Raw genomic sequence first — 23,140 nt, 5'->3', positions numbered from 1 at the left:
TGCTTTACGATGCCATGTTTGGTACCCCAAATTTATAATATACTAAAAACTTATGTGAATGTACAAGTGTTTTATGCGTGGAATGTACAAGTTCTTATAACACATAATATTTTTTACCATTCTTTCATTTTAATCCCTTAAACTTTTTATCTTTTAACTTTTGTCCCACATTAAAGTTTTCGTTTGTATTTTCTTGATACTAAATTTTGGATTCTCATATTTTTATCAAACTTTCACACAGTACGGTTTTACTTGAATTTTCATCCGCCTTTTTATATATCTAATATTTTTAATATATTCCTAAAAGCCTATATAAATGTACAAGTTTTTTATGCATGAAATATACAAGTTTCTATAATACATAATAATTTTTACCAGTTTTCAATTTAACCCCCTAAAGTTTCTATATTTTAACTTTGTCCAAATCAAAATTTTATTTTTTTTTATTGACACTTAACTTTTTGGTTCTTATGTTTTTACCAAGAAAACTTTCACACAATTATGGTTTTACTTTTAACTTTTATCCGTTTTTTATATATCTAACGTTTTTAATATATAATAAGTTTTATCATCTTTACGTCTTACGTTCATGTAATATTTAAAGCGTTCATATAACGCATAATAATATTTACCAATTTTCATATCTCTCTAAGGTTTCTATCTTTTAACTTTTGTCCCACATCAAAGTTTTCGTTTCATTTTCTTGACACTTAACTTTGGGTTCTCATGTTTTTATCAAACAACTTTTACACAGTTATGGTTTTACCTTTAAACATTTGATTTTTTATATTTTCATTCGTTTTTTTATATATAATACATTCATGTAATATTTAAAACATTAATATAGTTATTGTTTATATTTTTATATATCTTATTATTAATTTTTTACATTTTTTTATTATTATTGTTATATGTTTAGTTGTCTTTTTTAAATTTCGGTTCATATATTTGACATAAATCCGGGTCTAAAATATTGTCGTGTAAAAGCGTATCCCGCGGCAATGTGCAGGTTAAAAAACTAGTTTTTTTCTATATATAGTCTCACTTTTTCTAGAAGCTTTTGCTTTATAAAAACCACAAGAAGTTCTAAACTATGTATCGAATCAACAAGTAGTTCTAAGTTCAATCACATGTGAAAAGTTAAGCTATTCTTTTTTTCTCGGTTTAGAACATGCAACTAAAAGTACAAACATATATCGAATGACAATTTCTTTCGCTATATACATGCACCTCATAGTCATTCTATTAATTAAACATCGACAACATCAAACAAGAACGACATACAATGAGATGAACTAAATGGAACTACTGTAGTTCTGATCAAAACGACACAAGCTGCTCATGAAAGCGCCAATAACTTTCTAAAAATGTACAGACTACCCTAGTTCATAAGTCACTAGCATAACAATGAAAAGAGTAAAGCTAACTTGCATATAAATAAAGATATGTAGAGCTTTGAAATACTACCATGGGGCATGAACCAATTCTAGGAACTTCACCTCATGTATCCCAGCCTCATGTTGTAAACCATCCATAATACCCTGGAGCTGTCTAGAAGATTCCTCCAGCTCCACGAGCTTTTCCGTAACGCTTGTTATCTCATCTTCAACGCGTTTGTGTGCGATTTTAGCTTCCATGTATTTCTGGATACCCAACGCACCTTCTGACTCAAACATGAGTCTTAAGATTGCTCGAATTCTATCACGTAAAAATTCAACTTTCATTCCCAAAAGAGAGAACGATTTCATGGAAGTATCCCATGCCTCAAGTTCTTCCTTAGTTGTAGTGATCTTGCAGTTCTTGATCTCATTTGCAATGTTTACAATTTCACCAATCATGCCTGCGACCAACTTTGGATATGTATTTTTTCCAGAAAGAGAATCGTGGAGAATCTCTTTCCTAACATTGCAGAGTTCGTAGTAGTTCATTCTGACATCATCTGGAAGTTCAGAGTCGATGCAGACTCCATTGACCATTATATGAAAGTCTTTAAAGGAGTTGAGTTCTGGAAATGAAAGGTCCGGTTTAGAGGGTCTAGAACCTTCTAGCACTTCTGAACCGACCTCTTCGCTGTCGTTTCCAGATTGTTCCATAGGATTGATGATGATTTGTGATGGCGGAGTTGACAACTTGTTCTTTTTTCGAACCATATCTATCGGAACCTCCTTGGGACGCTTGCTTTTCTTCGTTGTAGGAGTTGGTGTATCAGATTGTGGTGTGCGTGCCTCCAGATTTAGAAGACCAAGAGCACCATCTACTTCGTTCAAATCATTCGCCCTAATTATATATACCTACAAATTAAAGACTTTAATTACATATGTATGCAAATAATAACACTAACCGGAAAAGTCCAGTATCCTAGCATATGTCAAAAAACCAAAATTTCAACTTTTAGTGAGAGAATCACAGTCATGAGAAATAGCTACAAAATTTCTAAGTTTGTGCTGTAATTAAAACAAAACTGCATGAAAAAACACTGATCTAACTCATGCAAACAGAACAGTAAAATTCAATATCTTTTTCAGTTATAACGAGTATTATATAGGGATAATGACCTGTGAGTGTAGCTAACTAAGCCAAAATGTCTATGTAATGTAACCATCTTTAAAGCCGTCTATGCAATGCAACGAAAAACATATTTGTGTCTATGTAATGTATGTAACTGGCTAATCTATAGGTTACCGGTCACCACTTTTTTTTCCTTTAATTTTTATAATACGTGGCTTGCTGAGGTGGAGCTTTGACCCAAATTTGACCCCAATTAAGTGGTGATGGCACACGCCCATAGGTCTAGTCCTCTACCCCTCCATTCCTTTCCCTACAAATTCCCCAATCAATCGTCTTCCTAATCAATTTCCCCCATTCCTCATCATTTATTAGTTACATCATCATTTTGCATGTATCTATCTATACTATCTTATAATAATTATCACTTTCTCTCTCATAAAAGTGTTAGATGCAAAATTACCACTTTACCCTTGATAAATTAATTTACATCATCAATTCTTTATCTTTTTAAAAAAACTCCATTACTCCTTTACATCAATTACATTAAATCAATTACTTACACCCACCACCAACAGTTCGTCACCACCACGACCCCCGTCACCACCACCAGTCGTCGTCACCACCAAACGGCCGCCGCATTGCGCGGGTACAATGCTAGTATCTATAATTCTATATCTATAATAATTTTATCATCATCATGTATATAAAAGGCGGCCCATTCTTCAATTCTCCTTCGCAGAGCTTCACGTTCATCATCTTCAACCACCACCACCTCCGCCGCCGCAACATCTAGGTTTCATTCATCATCTTCTAAACCTTCACCGTCACCTTGTAATCCATCTTCTGCCTTCCGCCTTCCGATCGGTTAATTCAACTTTCCGATCATCTATTCCGCGGTGGAGTCACGGCGTTGTTATAGATCTATACATATTCCGATTTATATACATATAGATCTATACATACACACCTATAGATCTCACCCACCGTAATTCCAGCGACAATTTTTGTTGGCGGCTACGAGGTTTATAAAACAAGAAGCAACTACTGCTAAACGAATATATGCATTCTCTTTATAATGGCAGAATTTATCCGATGAAGGGCTATTCTCTATCACCAAATGTAAAGATATCCGTACCCTCAATTTGACCTGGTAATCTATAGTTTCCATAATTAACCATTAAGGTTTTTAAAATATTTTATTACTTTAATGTTTATAACAATTTTATTACTTTAATGTTTGGGGGGCAGTCAAATGATTGATCTAACTACTGCCACGTATTATAAAAATAAAAGGAAAAAAATTGGTGACCGGTAACCTATAGATTAGCCGGTTACATGCATCACATAGACACAAATACGTTTTTCGCTGCGTTGCATAGACGGCTTTAAAGATGGTTACATTACATAGACATTTTGGCTTAGTTAGCTACACTCACAGGTCATTATCCCTATTATATAAAACCTAAATATACTTCTCTAAAAAAAAAAACTATATTATCTACAGAGAGTAAGCTAAAAGATTAACCACAATAAACTCTAATCAGAAAGATATCACATGGAACCTGAAATCATAAAACACACCCAACAGTCAGTTTGTAAGTATTAAGATCAAGCACAAACCATGAAAGCATAAACAATGACATAACAAAACCAATATCTGACACTCCTAATTCAGTTCAGGCTGAATCCGTGGTTGGTAGTTTAGACTTGCATTCTTATTTTGAATTATCCTAATAATCCTAAACCCTCTCCAGCTTTATTTAATAGCTCGTACAGTCTTTCTTAGTAGTTATGGCTTATAAATTTGCTCTTTGCAGACATAAACTAGTGTCCCTTTGTTTATCACCTCGTCATGAGTATATCCGGTAAAATAATGTCATAAGTCGATAGCGTAAAGTCATAATAATGTGGTTGAGGCTTTCAGGTTAAAGATACATTCTCAGTCTCACAACTAGAAATCAGTTATCGCGGTACTGATAAAACTACCGGTATATATGTTCATGCACAAAACCATAAAAAAAAAAAAAAAAAAAAGAAGAAGAAGAAGGGAAATAGCGTATATCACCTTAAACTTGAATGGATCAACTAAATGGAAAACTAAAGCATCACCCTCGAGTAAGTTATGCCCCGTTGCAAACTTTCTCCATCCTGCACTAAGCCCGCTCTTGTCTGAATTGTATTTGATCTGATAAATCTCTCCGTCCTCATCTTCAATCAACATTTCCCTGTCTGTTTTTGATAAATACATCCTGGCCCATTGATGGCTAAAGCCCTACAATCCAAAAAAAAAACACCCATCATACACCATTCTATAGAATTAAATATAAAAGCCAATTGCAGATTGTCTGAAAAGAATATTAGCATTCGTACCATCCAGTAACCTCCAGTGGTCGAATCAAGATGGGCTTTAACCATCAACTTTATACAGCTAGGATGTTCAGTTCCTAGGCTTGACCTAACCTCCTGTGCTCGAATCATCGCAGGCGAACTTTCGATTGGAGATTTCACATTTTTCCTTGAAGAACTCCCTTTTGGAGAACTATATTTCAACAAAAAAATTCAAGCTTTTTTTCTATACATATATATAAACAAACCACCACAATATAAAAAAGAACAAGAAAAAAACAAAACAAAACTGACCTCAAACCATTGCTTGTAGAATCAAGAGCTCCCTGTTCATATAATTAAAATATGCGTAAACTTTTAGACTTATGCATACCCAAAGATCCTACCTTTATCATGCTTGTATTCAAACCAGAAAAAGAAAAACGAGACTTGTTCATGCCCGTTCGTTTTTACTTAAGCCGGGCATATTATTGTGTATTCAGATTCGTCCCATTGAATTCACAAACGAACACAAACTAGCCAACGTATAATGTAAACCGAAAAGAGTTTTAAGTATTTCAAAACCGAAAGCCTAAATGTCAAAAGTATTGAACATAAATCAAAGAGCAATGTTTGTGTTCGTTCATTTAATTAAACAACGGATTCTTTTTATTCATGTTCGTTCGTTTAATTTAACTATAACGGTTCATTTACAGTCCTATGACAACAAAAAACAAGAACCCCTAAATATGGAATTAATCAAATACAAAAAAGGGTATGTGAAAAAGAATAAATCAGTTAAAGAAAAATAAAAAACTTACATTAACAGTTTTACTGGTTTTGGTATCAAGAACAATTTCAGGGTTGTAATATCTTATAGGTTTTGATTTCCTTCGTTTCCCCTGATACACACAATAATAATAATAATAATAATAATAATAATAATAATAATAATAATAATAATAATAATAATAATAATAAGAATAAGAAAAAGAAAATTAAAATTAAGAACAATATATAGATACAAAAATTAAAATTAAGAACAATATATAGATACAGATAATTGTATGTATATGTAATTAAAAAGAGAGAGAGAGAGAGACCAGTAAAGGAGTGAAATTAGGGTTAGGGTTAAAAGGGGTGGTGGTGTTGGATTGATTTAATTGTGAAATAGAAAAATCTTGATCTGATGCATATGAACAAATTGAAAATGTTTCCTGCTGCTGCTCAGGATTAATATTGATATTATCATTATTAATATTAATGTTGTGTTCTGTGGTCGGGGATGGAGGAGGATTAATGTTATTATTATTATCTTCAGCTGCTTCCATGGTGGTGGGTGTTGGTGTGTTTGTCGTATGAGGCTTTGGTTTTTTTGGTTTTGGGTGGTGAAGGATGATAGATTTGAGAGATTTTGACGATATATCGGCGGTAAATTCAAGAGTTAATGAGTTTTTGTTGGTGTCAACAGTCAAGTGTTCATCGGATCGTAGGATAAGTCATCTTGAAGACTCGAACCATACATGTACTTATCAAAGAAATAAACATGTTTTTATTAAATCTTTTTTAAATCAATAAGCTAAAATTAATTAATCTTAAAAGATAAATCTGGTAACCTAGCCAATGGTTTTGATTCTCAGACTTGAGGTTTTACCACCGAATACTCGTAACGGCTCATGTTAACATTTTGTTGTTTAGTGTACGTGTAAGAATCCACCATTATACGGTGAGGTTTTACTAATGTCGTATCCCGACTGAATATTCGATAAAAGAATCTTGTAACTTATAATTAGGGTTTTGAAACTTATAAAAACCATAAGGTTTTATTATTATTATTATTATTATTATTATTATTATTATTATTATTATTATTATTATTATTAAGACATAAAAACCATAATTTGCAAACCATAAATTATTGTTAAGAATGGCTTATAACTAATTAGGATAGTATTGAAGCTACTACATTTTTTGGTCGTCTCCAACAAAAATATACGCTTATATAATGTATAACTGTCACTACCACATTTTGAAGCTAAGGCAACACTCGTAAAGTATTGTATTAAGCCTTAAAAGTGTTGTATTTTGCCTAATGCAACACTTTACAAAGTGCTACATTAGCTAATGTTGTCTTAGGACTAAAGCAACACTTTTATTACAATAAGTAACGCTTTTTAAAAGTGTTGCAAATATTTTGAAATTGCAACACTTTTTACACATTATGGCAACACTTAGGGGTGTTTAGGATTACTTTTTGAAAATATATTATGCGTTTTGAATAATCAGAATCAGATAATTAGCTGCAACAAAACGTGCTGATAAAAGATAATGTTTGGATTTGATTATGCGGTTTGTAATCACAATAATCAGATAATCAGCATTTAAGTGTTTGGCAAATATATAGTTTTTAATAAATAGTCAAGTAAAATGACAAAAAAAAGACGATAATCAAATGGTTTGTTATGACTCAATTTTAACAATGCATATTTGGATGTTAAGGTTACCTATCTAACTTGGACGCAACAATATATATTACAGTATATATTTCGATGTTTGATAAAATAAAAAAGTTTAAAGGTGACGTCTCATAGTTTATTGCAATTCTTGAATGATATAAAAGAAATAATTGTTTAGTAAATAAATTAAAGAAAAAATTAAATCATATTATCAAGTATTATAATATTATAGGAAGTGGCACAGGAAAGAATCAAATAAGAAAAGCCATAGACTTCTAAAGTTGCAGGTAATATATACTGTAATAATAATTTGAACTTATAAGAGGGTATATACTATACATGATTACTGGGGTATTTATGTAAAAAATATGACAGGAATTTGCTTTTTGATAACGGCGTTTTCATGCAGCAAGGGGGAGGTGCTTTATAAACGCTATAATCTAAAAATCCATCTCAAAACTCAACCCCAAACACCCTTTTATAATACTAATTGCAACACTTTTTATCCTTTAATGTAACACTTTCAAGACTAAATGTAACACTTTTAAAAGTAAGTGCAACACTTTTTTTTTTTACTAATGCTTTGTATAATTAAATGAAATGCTTTTAACAATCATGCAATATTTATAATAATAAAATGCAACACTTCCAACAAACTAAGATAACTCTATTGTTAATACAGCTTAATTATTTCTTAATTTTCGTTCCATGCATTCAAAATTACTTTTATTCCATCACAACAATAATTACATATCAGTTATCAAATTCTACGCTCCTCAAATTTTACAGTAGCATACAACAAAGCCAACCGGAAACTATGATCCTTTATGAGAAAATGATAGGTGGGGTTTATCCTGTGGAGGTTGACCAGAGAGTTCTTCGGGCTCGGGCTTAGGCTTGGGCTTGGGCTTGGGCTTGGGCTTGGGCTTGGGCTGCACTATCAACAGATGTACAATCTAGTTTCATTGGGTGTTAAGGTTTCCTACTTGAGAATCTCTTTATTCAATCTGGTTGAAGGCTTTTCAGCGCTAGTTTCCAACTTCTCAGGAGCTGCAAAGGTAGATACAAATATTTTCATAAGAGATCGCTTTTGACCTGAGTTAGTAGTATCTATATTAACCTTTCATAATATATTGTATCAAAATAACTCCTAGATTATCACAAGTATCCAGGGATACCTTAGTGGCACACACATTTGTTGATAGCTTTTATACTCTGAGGGATTTTCCAAGCAATTCTACGGGTTGCTTATCCTGATAAAACAAATAGAAGAAAAAGAGAGATAATGTAATAATGTAAAAATGAATTTGTGAGATTTCTACCATAGTTTGCCGAGAAAAAGTTTAGCAAAAACACAGCCTACGCTCTCCACAGATCATCATACAACCCATCTTGTGTGCATCCTAATAGGAGTTCAGGAGGACGATACCACAAGGGCACAACATGGCCAATCAAGGAGTTCAAAAGGATGATACTACAATTAACAAGATTGTCATGTTATTCTCGTGAACCCTATCAATACATGAATGCCTACAAGTATATCTCTTAAAACTTAGGTCTAATCAATTTCAGAATGTCAAACCTTTTCATTATCCTTCGAAATTACTGGCTTTCAAAAGGAAGCCAACCGTCAATCGCCTCAGCTACAACGGCACTAAACCAAGAAGGCCTGACCAGCAGCAACATGAACCATAAAAGTTAGCCCTTCTCACGGAGCCGTACGTGGACGTTACCGCTCATACAGCTCCCAGCCAGCAAGCAGTTAGCCTTCCTCTACTAGGAATGGAAGTAAGACAAACCACATGGAAATTATTTGAAGTATAAAAGTAAAAGACGAAATACCTGTAAACAATCTCGTAGGAGAGAATTCTGATGCCATATCCTGTCGAAAGTTTCAAGCAACCAATAAAACTGTTCAATGAAGTTACAAAACCAAAAAATGCGACAACTTTAGAAAAAGTGATAAAGTAGTCTAACAACTCAACAAACATAAATAAAATAAAATAAAAATTCGATGTCTTAACATTAATTTTTGAGAGGGTAGAGACTAGAGAGTTGCCTATGAATATATAACTCTTAATCACCCCAACAGGCAGAACATTGCATAGACTGCTTCTCAATTTTATCTGCAACAACAATGAAATAAAGAAATAAAATGAAACGTGGTCGGCAGGATTCGAACCTGCGCGGGCAAAGCCCACATGATTTCTAGTCATGCCCGATAACCACTCCGGCACGACCACCTTATTGTTTACTTTTCATAATCCATTCGATATATTTTTTCATATTTCAACGGATGCATATCATTTTTCACAGTTCACACACAAAAATTATCAAAACCTCTCACACACACACAGTTGAAGGGATTTTGTATCCGCAAAATCAACATTTTTGCATCGAAAATTAATAATAATGTTCATTGTAGCATATAATCAGTCAGTGTGTAATTAGCCTATACTACTCGCCAGGTAATAATCTTTGTAATATTAGTGTATTAGATTATATTATTATTATCTTGAAATAGCCAATTAATATTTTTAACTAGTTTTAAAGAACAAAATTTTATGGGTTATTGTTATTTTTTTGAAAGGTGTGGATCATTTGTTCGCAACAGGATCTAGTTTACGTTAAGGGTAAACTAGATGGGAAATACTATGGGTTATTGTTATTATTATGCACAAATGTGATAAAAAGATTGTAACTTTCAGACTATTATTATGAGTATAATTTAATATAATAACTTAGCAAGTTGTAAATGTTATTAGTTATTACTGCTGTTCATGAAGAAATCTTGAAGTTTTTTCATGAAAAAAATCTTGATTCATTTATCTAGATTGATATGTTGATTCATTATTTTAATTTGGATAAGTCCAGTTTATGGGTATAATTCAAATTTCATGTTGATTGTTCATGTTACTTTCATGAATGTAATTTTGCTCCAAGTTATTGCTTTTTACATGAATATTGTGGGTTTCTATTATTCAGCTCAAATTTGATTCTCAATTTTTTTTATTTTTTATTTTTTAAATATATCTTCTGCTTTTGTGTAATTTTGTACTAATTGCTATTGAATCTTAACTTATAATGTGTTATTTGGATAAATCCCTTTTCCGAGTTTACTTCAAATTACAATTTGCGGTGATGCTTAATTGGTCTTGCACTCAACTGCAAATTATCTTTGAGTTCATAGTTTGATAGGAAAGAATATTTTTATCTCGGATCTTCCAAAAGGGTGCCAAATGTCCCAATGTGACATTCTGATTACCACAAATGGGTTCATTGATTTGTATCTTCCACTTGAATTTGGTAGATGCATAGAAGGTTTGGCATTACCAGGGTTCATATGGAGGACAGGAGGAGGATGCCGAGAAGTGACTGACTCCATACAGGAACCGGGTGAAATTCTTAGGTAATTATTGCCCTCAGCCATGTTTTTAACGTAGTTTCGTTAAGATCGTTAGCGGTTCTCAAATGTGCGTTTCGGTGATTTTTGTCACATGAAAATCAGATAATTGGATACTCGAAGCTGGGTATACGTATAAATACATTTACCCACTTCATTGTGATGTGAACGTTTCTGTTAGTCCTATTGGACCATTAAGATTCGGCATCAAGGTATATATTTTCTTTGATTGAACAACATCGAAATTTCAATTTATCTATAAGCTAAAATCGAAAGATCTAGAAAAGACTGAAAGGGAGAGAGAGAGAGAGATATTTTAGGATCCACAATCTTTGATGATATTGATATAAAGTACCCCTGATGCTGGTTTATTTTGTATGATATACCAAAATAAGTCAGTTCAAGAACTGGATTGTGGATCGAAATCAACCCAGCTGTACTAGAGAGGGCAATTTCAATTCATTTAATATAGCTGGGTTGATTTCGATTGTCTTTTATCTCAAACAGATCTAATCAAAAGTTTTAGCTAAAAGGCAAACGGGTCCAATGGCTTAGAAGGTCATCAACTCCAGTTATAATGCATACAACTCTAAAACCATATTACTTTAAAGAGTTAGCTTATTAATGTAATTCAGGTGTATTTATAGTCATACACTACTACACAAACTGGCATTTGTTACATCTTGTTATAGACGGTTTACAATAAAATTTGTAAAATGCATCAAGTTTTATATATTTTTATACATATTTATAGATTTTTGTTATAAAATGTTTATCTTTATGACTCTTACGATACGAGTTACGATACGATTCACGACTCAAAATTAGGAAAACGAGTTCTGTCACAAGTCATGAGTTGACAACTATGACCACTACCACCACCATCATCGTTAAGTAGACCATCGTGATAACATTTTGGGGGTTGAATTTGAAGAGATGTGTTTATGTTGGAAGGTAATTCTCTTCCCTTTTATCAAGTCATAATGTTGTTTTAGATGATAGATGTATATAATTAGTAAATAAATCTATTAGTTATGATTACAAAATCAAAAGCAAATGAATCAAGTCGTTCGGTGGCTCACAACTACTTTCTGATAAAATCTGCGGCTGTTCCGAGCAGATCCACGGCCATTGGAACTGTAGTCGTATCGATTATCACTATTCTTCAGAAAACTTCATTTCCCTAGACTATTGCGTCTAGATTTCAATATTTTGTTGGGTACTTATGTTATCTGAGTTTGTAATAAAATTGACTCTTTATTGTACAAATTAGTTTTGAAAATCAAATAATTAATTTGTATCTGCCAACAGTATCTGATTTCGAATGATCAAAATAGTTAGCTAAGGATTCAAGTATATTTTTGTCTTTATCTTTAGATCTAGGATTAGTGATTAGAAATACAAGGAGTGAGTGAGTTATAACTTGTATTTTGACAATTAATATTTTATGATAATAGTAAGCGTTGCTATGAATTTTAAATCTTGTAGGTTATTGTTGTCAACAGGGAAGGACCATATAGATACAATGATATTCATGTTCCTGTTGGAATTGATCACGAAACCATTAGCACATGAATGTTGAACCAGGTAAGTTAGTATGAATAAATGATTTCTTTTGTTCGTCTTTACTCGTTACAATTCTATTTTTTTAGAACTTCAGCAGGAAATCTTATCGCCTTCGTATCAGTGATGTTAGATCGTCGAGCAGCTGAACTTCAGAATTTAAAATCACAACTTGCTTTTAGCTGAATCTGAGGGTTTAATACAGTGCCGCAAAACGATACTAGCTTAGACACGTATGTTGGACAAACGTACTTCTTTTTGATATCCTTGCAATTTAGTGATTACTACTTTGTTGCTAGTGCAAGATTCGTAATTGAGTTGACATGGCAAAGAGTTACGGGCGTTGGTATCTTGCATTGTTCGACTTTTAAAGGAAGGCATCTGGTCCCCTTCCTCAATCACCTCACGACCAGTTTGACAATATTTTCTCGATGAACCAAGCAAGGTCCATCACATACATTTTACTTCATGCTACTGATTGTGGTTTTTGATTTCTTTTATTTTTTTTCATATCTGTCAAAACTCACAAAGGTGTGGCAAGATCTGTAGGGCGGCCGGGTGGGGTAACATAACATGGCTGGGGTCAAAAACGTAGGATGTGCAAAAATGGGCATGGAGATGGACATGTCAGATTAAGTTGACCCAAAATTCCACAAACAATCTTTTGACCATTTCAAGTTTATTCTAAACGTAGGTCAGTGTTATATTTTTTCTACTCATTTGAGTTTTTCTCTCTTGCAGTGTTTTCTATGGAAGTTGGCATTAACTTATAATGTGGAGCTTTTTTTTTTTCCTAGTTATCAAATCTACTTTGCTCAAGTCGGTTGGAATGAAGCCATGTGAGCCTTAGTTTTTAAGTTTTGATAAGTTTCTTATGTCACTATTGTAGGATCAGACCCCTCTTATAACACTCACAAACTATATATATTTATATAGTATAATATGCAGTGAGAAAGAATATGGAAAAAGACTTCTTACTAACTGAAAGAGGTTACACGACATATTACTACTACTATGCTATTTATAATAGCAAAAACTAAACTGCTTTTTAACACTAGACCCACGTTCACCACTCTGCCACTTTTACTTTTTCTAACCACTAAAACATACTAAATAACTTGCAAATTAACTGCCTAGACAAACTGGAATTTCATACGAGACATACTAATTAAAATGTCATTTTGACTTGTTGACCCGAAATCAAAATTAACCCAACAATTATGTCTTAAAATAATTTGACAATGTAAATCAGTGCCTTAATGTGTATGTGATTTTTATGTCATTCTAGTTTTTTGTTGGCCTGTATGTATATCCTTTGAAAAATGTATTGATGATGAATAGCTTTGTTGAAGAAGTGTGGTCAATTGGTTTAGCCGTTTAGGCATGAGGTAATACTGTATGGTGCTGATGCAATTTGTGTTGAAAAAAAGGAATTTTTTAACACGGTTGCTATAAATAACTGTGTATAAACTTTCTTTTATACACCCAAAAAACTCGTGTAAAAAGCCTATACTTTTAGTTACATTAAATTTTTAGGCTTTTTTGGCAGTGTAAAATGCCATGTTTTGTAGTAGTGAGAAGTCATAACCAACGCATTCATTATATGAGTGTTTTTTATTAAAAAAACAAATGTATTAGCTGGTCTGTCTGGTCAATCCATCATGAGGTAGCCTCTTTTGATCATGTTGAAATACCCCCTTCCAACCTTACACAAACTGTTTGACCCGCCCATCCTGCCGTCTATAAGAGTTACTTATTTGTTGCTATGCTTTAATCAATGGTGGTTCATTGCCAGGTCGAGATAAAGAATTTGAGTTCACTTTCAGCAACGAATAGAGCTATCGATTTTGAGATTGCGAGGCAGGCATCACTCTACAATGAAGGACGCCGAGAAGATTGTGCAATAAGCTCGTCTTTGGGAAGAAGGCTCTCAGATTTAACGCGACACTTACGCTTAAGTTAATGGTGACATATTTTACCCAATTTCTTATGAATGGGTTATTATTCGAATTACGTTTTATCTCTAACGGGTAAAAAACATAGCTTTGAAGGAATCGGTCAAAACTGCTGATAATTGTGTTTTTTAGGTATATAGTTTAATCATATCTGACACTATTGTAATAGTATAATTTGTAAATAAAACCAGGCTTTAGATAAAATCATAAAATGTGTTTCGAGTCAACACAGTCGAAACTTTTACATATAAAATACATGACGGGTGCAGCACGTTCTTGAGGAGTGTGCAACTTATAAAAGAAGAATTTATACATACATGTTAAAATGTCAGGTACTTGCCTTCTGCATATCTGTATGGCTGTCAACACATATAATTTAATTCTATTGTACTCGTATAATTTTTTTTATTCTTCTTTTTGAATTAGAGGATTTTTTTTATTGAGCAAAAAAAGAGAGTGATTTTCTTGTTTATCTTGGCAACTATAAATGTATATATAACGTTTTATTAATTTATTACAATTACAATGTATAGATTTTTTAATATAATGTACAAGTCAAGAATGATAAATGTTGCACTTGTAATTTTTCCTGGTATACTAATGTGCCTATTATATCTTTATTCATGTATATAATCGGGAGGACTTTTATCAGATAACAAACTCTGTTCAAATCGATTGGATTATGATATGACATATTTAATTCCCAAATAACATGGCATACAAGCTCTACATACTTAGGGGTGAGAAAAACCGAACCGAAAATTCAAAAACTGAAAAAACCCAAAATAACCGAACCGAGAAAACCGAAAAACTGAATCAAATCCATTGGTTTGGTTTTGGTTTTTTAAAAACCGAACCGAAAAACTGACAAACCGAACCGAACAAAAGCCAAATCTAACGGTTTCTGGTTTTTAAAAACCGAAAGATTCGGTTTGGGTTTCAGTTTTACATCAAAACCGACCCAATCTCACCCCTACTACATAGTGTCATAGTTAATTGCAAAATAACATGATCTTGAGATTATCTTTTGTCTATAAGGAAAAGAGAATTGATTTTAACAGTAAAAGTGAAGCTTACATTCCTATTTGCATGTAAATCCAAATTATTTCAGAATTTCCAAAGATTCTATACACATATTTGTGTAACCTAACATGAGTTTAATATATAATCTTTTACAAATGTCATTTATTTATATATTCACCACACGACAACATAACAACACCATTCTCTCTTCTTGAATTATTTCAGAATTTCCAAAGATTCAATACACATATTTGTGTAACATAACAATAACAATAGTTTAATATATAATTAACCTTTTACAAGTGTCATTTAATAATTTACTTATATGTTCACAACACGACAACACCATTCTCTCTTCTTTTACACCATTTTACAACATCCACATGCAACACCTATATGAAAAATACCACAAGTCCACAACACTTGCAACATATACAACATAATAAATTGTGATAATAACATGTGTTAAGAAAAATTAATAGTTGAGTAAATGGCTAGATATATTTATAGGAGAAAAAGATACATTCAATGACTTAATAAAATAACTGTTTTTGTATAAAACAAAATCTTTTAAGAAGAAGGCCTCCTAAAGCCCAAAAATCTGTAAGTTGTGGACTTGTGGCCACATCAATACATCATACATCTTTCCCACAAGTCTACAACATGAATTGAGGAATGGTGTGCAAAGTCTACGAAGACACGATATGCGTTCAAAGTGTACAACATGACGCATAACGTAACTTTATAGTGACTACAATAACATTATATTTTTGGGTTTTTATTTGGTAGAAAAAAAATATAAATAATTTTAATATAAATTGACATTTTGAGGGTTTTTTAATGATAGAAAGGAAATGAAGTAATGTGATTTGAAGGAATTCTTTATTTGAAAAAAAAAATCTTGTTTGCATATTTGGGATGATTCAGAAAGAGCTTATCTTTCTCTTCTCATCTCATCATTTTAATTTTATTTTATTCAAAATGGAACTCAGGAACATAATGTAAGTCAACATAATTTTAAAGACTTAAGACTTTATAGTTCAAAATTCTAATCATGAAGGATAAACTTAACATTGGATGAAAAAAAATAATGGTTTCTCCACCAAAAGTTCAAAGAGAAAACCAACGTAATGCAGTCTTGATGTTTAAGTAATCTAAAAATAAATAACATGATATCATTGGATATTTTAGCACAATCCAAAAGATGAACGATAAGTTCAAGATTTAATGTTTTGTCGACTACTGTATATATTATTTTACAAAGATGTATCTATAGGTCTTAGGTCTTGGAACCTTCTTTGACAAAACGTAGGAGTGTGTTTCTAATTATTGGCGATGATTATTCAACAATAAGCATCCCAAAAAAGATAATAGAAAAAAATATATATATATTCAGTGCTCTAGAGATGAACTGGTGATTCTTTCAAATTTTACTCAAAAGAAAAAAAATTCGAATTTTATTAATCTTTTTCGTCACCGATACCCCGATGGGGCCGAGGGTGACCTTTGGACGTATATTTATTTTTAGATAATAACATTTTACCCGCACAATGTGACGGTAGTGGTGGTAACGGCGGTGTGATAGTATTAGTGGCGATGGCGTGACGGGTGATTGCGGTGTAGTTATTATTGTAAAAATATTATTGTAAAAGGGTTAGTGTAGTTATTTTAAGAGTTGATGGTCTATGTTGTAAATTATTTTATTAAGAGTATTATAGTCATTTTAAGTGGAATTATATAAATTAATGAGTAAAAGAGAAAGAATTAATTAATTCATTAATGGTAAGATGATCATTTCGCATGAGAACAATTTTATGAGATAGAGTGTTGAAAAGTGCTAAGAAAGATTGTGTGATAGTTTTTATAAAGTAATACCAAGTTGAAATAACCGACTGTTATGGTTTGATCGAGGCCTCATTTTAAGATTGTGACGATATGTTTAATTTAATGGGGGTGGTGATCTGTACACCACATGTTTTTGACCATACATCATTAATTGTGTTTTAGACTGTTGTACAGTACAATACTATATAACATCATTAGTGTTGTATGGTCAAAAAATGTTGATGTACAAATTACTTCCCATTTAATGATTACCAATAAAAAAAATCATAAAATAATGTAGCTGATTATTTAGAGTTGTATGAAGCTCACGGTTTTCGGCTCTTTTGTGGCAAATATGAGCGATGGAGGTTTATTGGAGAATATGCGGTCATTACGAATCTTCCATTAGGAAAACTTAAATACATTGAAAGGCGTAAGACACTTTTAGATCAAATCTATCCGGTTGTTTATCCCAAGTAAATTGACTTTACACAAATTAGAGAATTAAGAGAACGAAAATATGTATGATTGAGAGAATTTTCAAATCTAAAAGAGAAAAAAATGAAGAGTCAACAATATGAAGATCACACCTTATTTTTAGGGCCAAAAACTATCTTTAGGGCGGTTTTCATCTTTTGCAATTGCTTAATTCGACCCCAGTCAGGAGCTTTGCCCCTTGGATCCCACTACTAAGAGTGATGTCTTCGGATCACGTTAGTTATTCGCTCCTAAGGACATAATAAAATCAAACCATTATGTACTCCGCGCCATTAAACTTTTTTTTAGAACAAGGGCTGAATCACGGGTATCCGGACTGGATGCCGTGGACCTACCCGATTCCCTCTCCTCCGCTAGCCCCACCTGGTAAATGCTCCACAAAGGCCCAGGAAACCTAAAGCCTATAAATCCCACGCCCGAGAGTATCGAACTTGAGACTTCACGGACAAACGTCCGCGCCATCAAACTTATATGAAGTTTTATTGTGATGAATTAATTGTTGATTTAATCTAATTACGCTAAAATATCTAAATTTATATTTGTTCAAAACGCATAGTAAACTATCGTAAGTTAGAAACATCCATTTTTAGTGTTTTAAAAGATTTTTCTAACCCCATAATATGTAAATACTAAAAAAAAATAAAATTGTGCAAGTTTAATACTCGTAATAAAGATTATCAGCCTTCTCCATTGATGATTTAAATGCTGTAAAGGTACTTTTGGATAGTGGATGATGATGAAATGGTTGAGTACAAGTTAATAAACCGCAAACATCATTCATTTATAAAGAAAAATACGTTGCATCAATGAATATGATTTCTCCCAACTTTATCATCTTGAATCTTGCTTTATTTACTTTTATCTTATGATGATACTTTTATGATAGTCTTCGTAGATGAATACTCTTGTATTTGCATAATTATAGATAACAAACTTCTCTTTTCTTTTAACGGTAAATGTCTTTGAATCAACCGTTGAAACCGTAAAATGATATTTCCAATTAATGATTAAACATTCATATTTGAATTTAAATTTGTATCTATTGAAATTATTACTTTTTAAACATTATACGTCATCAGAGAAACTTCATCGTATAGAGGTAAAGTTTTACACATATTCTAGACAACGAGATATTGATCATGAGTCATTACAAGTATTATTTGTGATCTCTAAGGATTAAAATCAAAATCTCTTCTAAGTAAAACCAAAAATATATTTACCTGAAGTGTCGCTGATAAGCCAGGTTGACTCGTTCGCATGTCATTTCATTTGATGGATTTCCCTTTTAAGTTCCACTGTATTTAATATTTGATGTCATATTGAAATGAAATATATTAAATGAGACAATGCCTATCTTGACATTTGCACTTCTCAATTTGCTATTAATCATTTCCTAAACGAATGCGAAAATGGGGAACTGACGATGTTGACTTTTAGGCATAATTATATGTATATGTACTTTTAATTATATACTTTTACTCTATGAGGTGTTTGAGATTACGTATAAAATATAATATGCGTTTTAAATTACGGTTTTAAAAGTATGTTTTGTCCTACTTTTCCGAAACTATGTTTTTACTCCGCGAAAATGCAAATAATCACTTATTTTGTCAAACATATTTTTTCATTATGTGTATTAATAATCAAATATCAACTCAAAACGCAATCATAAATATCATCTACATTGATTTTTTTACCAATATGATTGTCAACTTTAAATATATAATTACTAATTACGCATTTGTTCACTTTTTTTTTTGTTGTTGTTATATCATTATTACATAGTTTTGTCTAATAAATCTAAGGATAATAATGATACGTACGTACTAACATATCTTAATTTATGTATTTGTTTTAGGTTGACAATCAAAATGAAACAGAATTTTTTGAAATATATTTCAGCAATCAATTGTTTACCCTCAAAAATGATTAGGAGTTCAATTCAATTCAATATTAACGTATCAAAATGTTTATACATCATACCAAAATTCATGGTTAAAACTTAAACTCGTATCAAAAGGTTTTGCAAATAATATTTTGCATTTGATATGTATGTTATCATATATCACAAATATAATTGTATTGTAGATACAAACTACTTAAAGACTTCAAACCTTTGATAGGGATGTTATTGAAGACTTTTGCTAGAAATAGATAACGAGTTTGAATCAATTCTCGTGTCCATAAGTCTATAAGATGGAATCCAAAACATTGCCCGTAACTGTTTCCTAAAATATGATTAGTTGGGTGTCGTAAAAACTACAACATCAGCATTCTTTTATCAATCTATTTTTTTTACTAGAATACAATAGCTTTATTTCAAATTCCGTTCATGTCGAAATACACAAAATTAACATTGATGTTAGAATCGTATAACCAAACCACTTTTTATAATCCTTTGTTGGTATCATATTTTTACACTAACCACGGTCTTTGGATCCATAACAAAGATGACCAACATATTATAATAACTCTTTAAATACAATAATAGCTATTTTAATTTTGTTTGCAAATGAAGACATTTTTTAAGAACGACAGAAACAAAGCACAACTACATTTTTCTATAGACGTTGCTTTTAGAAGAAAACACACAAAAGAAACATATTTGATTGAATTATTAATTGATCACAATTCACAAGGTCATCTAGAAACTAATACTCAATTAATTATCATCTAATGGATCTTGGATGGATTATTACGTTAGTCATGTGAAAGACTGAAAGACAAAGAATTCCACCTAGAAAACAATATAAAAGTTATATTTTCCTTTTGATTTCGATCAATATAATATATATCTATATCTATATATATATATATATATATATATGGGAAAAGGGAATATAAGGTTGTCCGGCACCTAAGCTTAGGTGTGGAACTCCTCACATACTAATATTTTATTATTTCTTGTTTAATGAATAAATGCATGGGCCCCATGATTTTTATGGATTAAAAAAATAATATGTGAGTGTTCCACACCTAAGCTTAGATACCCGACAGCCTTATATTCCCATCCCCTATATATATATATATATATATATATATAGTTAATTACCAATAATGGGCTTATAGCTCAGTGGTACCCAAACCTCAGCAACCACATGGGCCCGCAGGAGGGTTGCTCCAATGCGTAGACCCAGGTTCGATCCTGAAACTCTTGTGTGTGCCCCATGGTGAATTGAAGGAGGGGATGGTTTTATGGCTGGTACCAAAGTGCACCGGGGGTTAAGGTGTCCCCTCCCAACTTCACCTTTTTTGCTCCAATATATATAGTTAATTAAAGGATTTAATCATCGCCCATAAATCATTAAAATATTAAACTGAATTTGATCATTTGCACAATGAACTTTATCATAGATTTGATCAAACATATTAATCTTACAACAAGCTCTAATGAGGCATCGACCGCTATGACTTATTTTTAAATCCGACAAAAAAAATAAAATGTTTTGACAAGTTTTCTAACACATATTCATGGGATCATCATCCTTTATCACAATTCACAAGTATTACATTTTTTTACAACACATCATGTCTCCGATGTTCAACTTTAACAAAAGACATTGTTTGCTAAAAAAACATTCATTCATTTTACAAAAACTTATAGTACTCGTATATTACTATTATTATAATTGTTTTTTTCCAACAATTGTATCAATAAATGCAAGGTATATCAAACAACAAAGGGCAAGGGGTGTGTTTCAAACTTTAAAAAGAACTACCATAGCCACATGTGACATGTCATCATTAAATTACTATATTTAGCTACGATGGGTATCATGAAAAGAAAATGGTTTTAAGCCAAAAAAAATAAGCTACAAAAGTCAAATTCAAATACTCTTTCAAGCTACACGCGGATTTGAAAAAATGACTTAGTGGGTTCGAAGTTCTTAAAATTTGATTCTTAATTAATATAGTATTAGACAAACAAATACAATATCATATAGTAAGTTTGAATTTATCAAATCCTTTAATATATGGATGTGTTTGGTGCGAAGTTTACTGTGTTTGATGTAAATTTTATATGAGCTTGTGTGAAGCAACTTGTTTGACAATCAAAATTTTTAAACAGGTTATGGTTTTATAAGTTCTAAAATCATTAGTTAAAGCATTTTTTTGAAAAAGTTTATAGCTTGTGAAAAATTAACTACTAAACATCTAGCTACCTAAATACTTGCTTCAATTATAAACTAGTCATGTAACCGGTCAAAAATACATCCATCTTGTAAATACGTTCATTATATAAAATGATCGTAATTTCAATACATAACATTTTATATAAGTCAATTTTTTGAATGGCTTTATATAAGTCAGTAAAATTTAAATATTATAACTCAGTAGTCACCAACTTTACATGTTGGGGGTTGAGTTTGAAACATGAGAAAGACATCTCATGGGATCTCACAAATAAAGTATTTTAATAAAACATGTTTGAGTCCTTCAGTCTGTTTAGTTGATGGTTTCTCTTTCTCCTAGGCATTGAAGATGAGAGGGCTCTCTAATGCAAACCTGATTGATACAACCTATGTAGGGCATTCGCCGCGAGTAATTCACACCCTAAAATAAAGTAAAGGTTTTTTTTTTTTTAATCACGTATATGACCTCATTGATTACTTTTTACTTACATAACTTTTAAAGACTAAATTTAAAACGCGCCCTGTATCGCGACTACCGTTTTTGGTATTTTGACCACTCACTTTTTGCAGCGACCCTCGCTGCAAAAAAGTATGTTACGTCAGCTTTCCACTAACCACGGCTTTAAATGGTTGACCGCATTTAATCCACTTATTGCAGCGAGGGTCGCTGCAATAAGTCTGCCGGACCCATTTTCGAAATAAAACCAATCCACCCATCCATTCCATCATTTTCATCCGATTTTCCTTTACAATTCCAACCAAATCCATCCACCAAAACACCTTCGGCTACTAACAATTCGGCCACCACGACACCACCAAAACACCTCATATTTTAACAATCCAGTCCCCTTGTTGTAACAATCCGGCTACCACGAAGTTTCAGGATCATCACCCCCGCCAGCCACCACCGCCAGCCACCGCCAGCCATCACTGTTTGTCTTACAGGAAAGTAGTATTAGCAGCGACATCTGGACTTTTAGGAGCCCGCTATTTCCCGGCCGCCGTTTGATTTTCCGGCTATCCTCCCCCAAATTCCGGCCGGTCGTCCTCCCCGTCGTCCTCCCCCAATTTTTCCGGCTATCTCAAATTCTGGTATGTATTTTATGCTTTTTGATTTTTATTATATATTTTTTTGATAGTTAATTGGTTATATTGGTATGTTAGTATAGTTTTTGTATACATATTAGTTTTGTTAGGGTTATTAGTTTAATTTAGGATTTTAATAGGTTTGTTAGTATAGTTAGTTTTGTTTTGTTGATAATTTAGTGATTTGTATTACAATGTTTAGTGATTTGTTAGGAGCCCACTAATTTGTTAGTTTTGTTAGGATTATTAGTTGTTTATAGGATTTTAATAGGTTTGTTAGTATAGTTAGTTTTGATTTGTTGATAATTTAGTGATTTGTTAGGAGCCCACTAATTTGTTTTGTTAGTGATTTGTTAGAATATTTAG

At 32.1% G+C, this 23,140-nt stretch overlaps 1 protein-coding gene, 1 long non-coding RNA gene and 1 other non-coding gene across 10 annotated transcripts; 1 reads left to right on the top strand and 2 right to left on the bottom strand.

Annotated features, from left to right (window-relative positions):
- Nucleotides 1–1,194: 1,194 nt before the first annotated feature.
- On the bottom strand, nucleotides 1,195–6,291 carry LOC122579227 (B3 domain-containing protein Os01g0234100-like). Its single transcript, XM_043751349.1, has 6 exons — nucleotides 5,937–6,291; nucleotides 5,655–5,735; nucleotides 5,149–5,180; nucleotides 4,879–5,047; nucleotides 4,574–4,780; nucleotides 1,195–2,291 (listed from the first exon to the last, which is right to left on the bottom strand). Exons 1-6 carry the CDS (start codon nucleotides 6,162–6,164, stop codon nucleotides 1,464–1,466), a joined length of 1,545 nt encoding a protein of 514 aa, XP_043607284.1. The 5' UTR covers nucleotides 6,165–6,291; the 3' UTR covers nucleotides 1,195–1,463.
- Nucleotides 6,292–9,450: 3,159 nt separating this feature from the next.
- On the bottom strand, nucleotides 9,451–9,532 carry TRNAS-AGA. The gene has a single exon. It is a non-coding gene; the product is annotated as a tRNA-Ser (tRNA).
- A 76-nt stretch (nucleotides 9,533–9,608) lies between these two features.
- Nucleotides 9,609–14,414, top strand: LOC122579012. 8 transcript variants are annotated; one of them, XR_006320574.1, is made up of 7 exons: nucleotides 9,609–9,757; nucleotides 10,600–10,698; nucleotides 10,798–10,904; nucleotides 11,521–11,646; nucleotides 12,181–12,700; nucleotides 12,997–13,094; nucleotides 14,051–14,414. It is a non-coding gene; the product is annotated as an uncharacterized LOC122579012 (long non-coding RNA). The 8 variants fall into 8 exon arrangements; XR_006320575.1 differs by lacking the exon at nucleotides 10,798–10,904 and having other exon boundaries at nucleotides 9,612–9,757; XR_006320578.1 differs by lacking the exons at nucleotides 10,798–10,904; nucleotides 11,521–11,646 and having other exon boundaries at nucleotides 9,615–9,757; nucleotides 12,181–12,279; nucleotides 12,353–12,700.
- Nucleotides 14,415–23,140: the final 8,726 nt, after the last annotated feature.

The sequence above is a fragment of the Erigeron canadensis genome, chromosome 8 (genome assembly GCF_010389155.1).
Source record: "Erigeron canadensis isolate Cc75 chromosome 8, C_canadensis_v1, whole genome shotgun sequence".
Classification (NCBI taxonomy): domain Eukaryota; kingdom Viridiplantae; phylum Streptophyta; class Magnoliopsida; order Asterales; family Asteraceae; genus Erigeron; species Erigeron canadensis.
The sequence above is the reverse complement of the archived record's forward strand: the minus strand, read 5'-3'. Positions and strand labels throughout refer to the sequence as shown.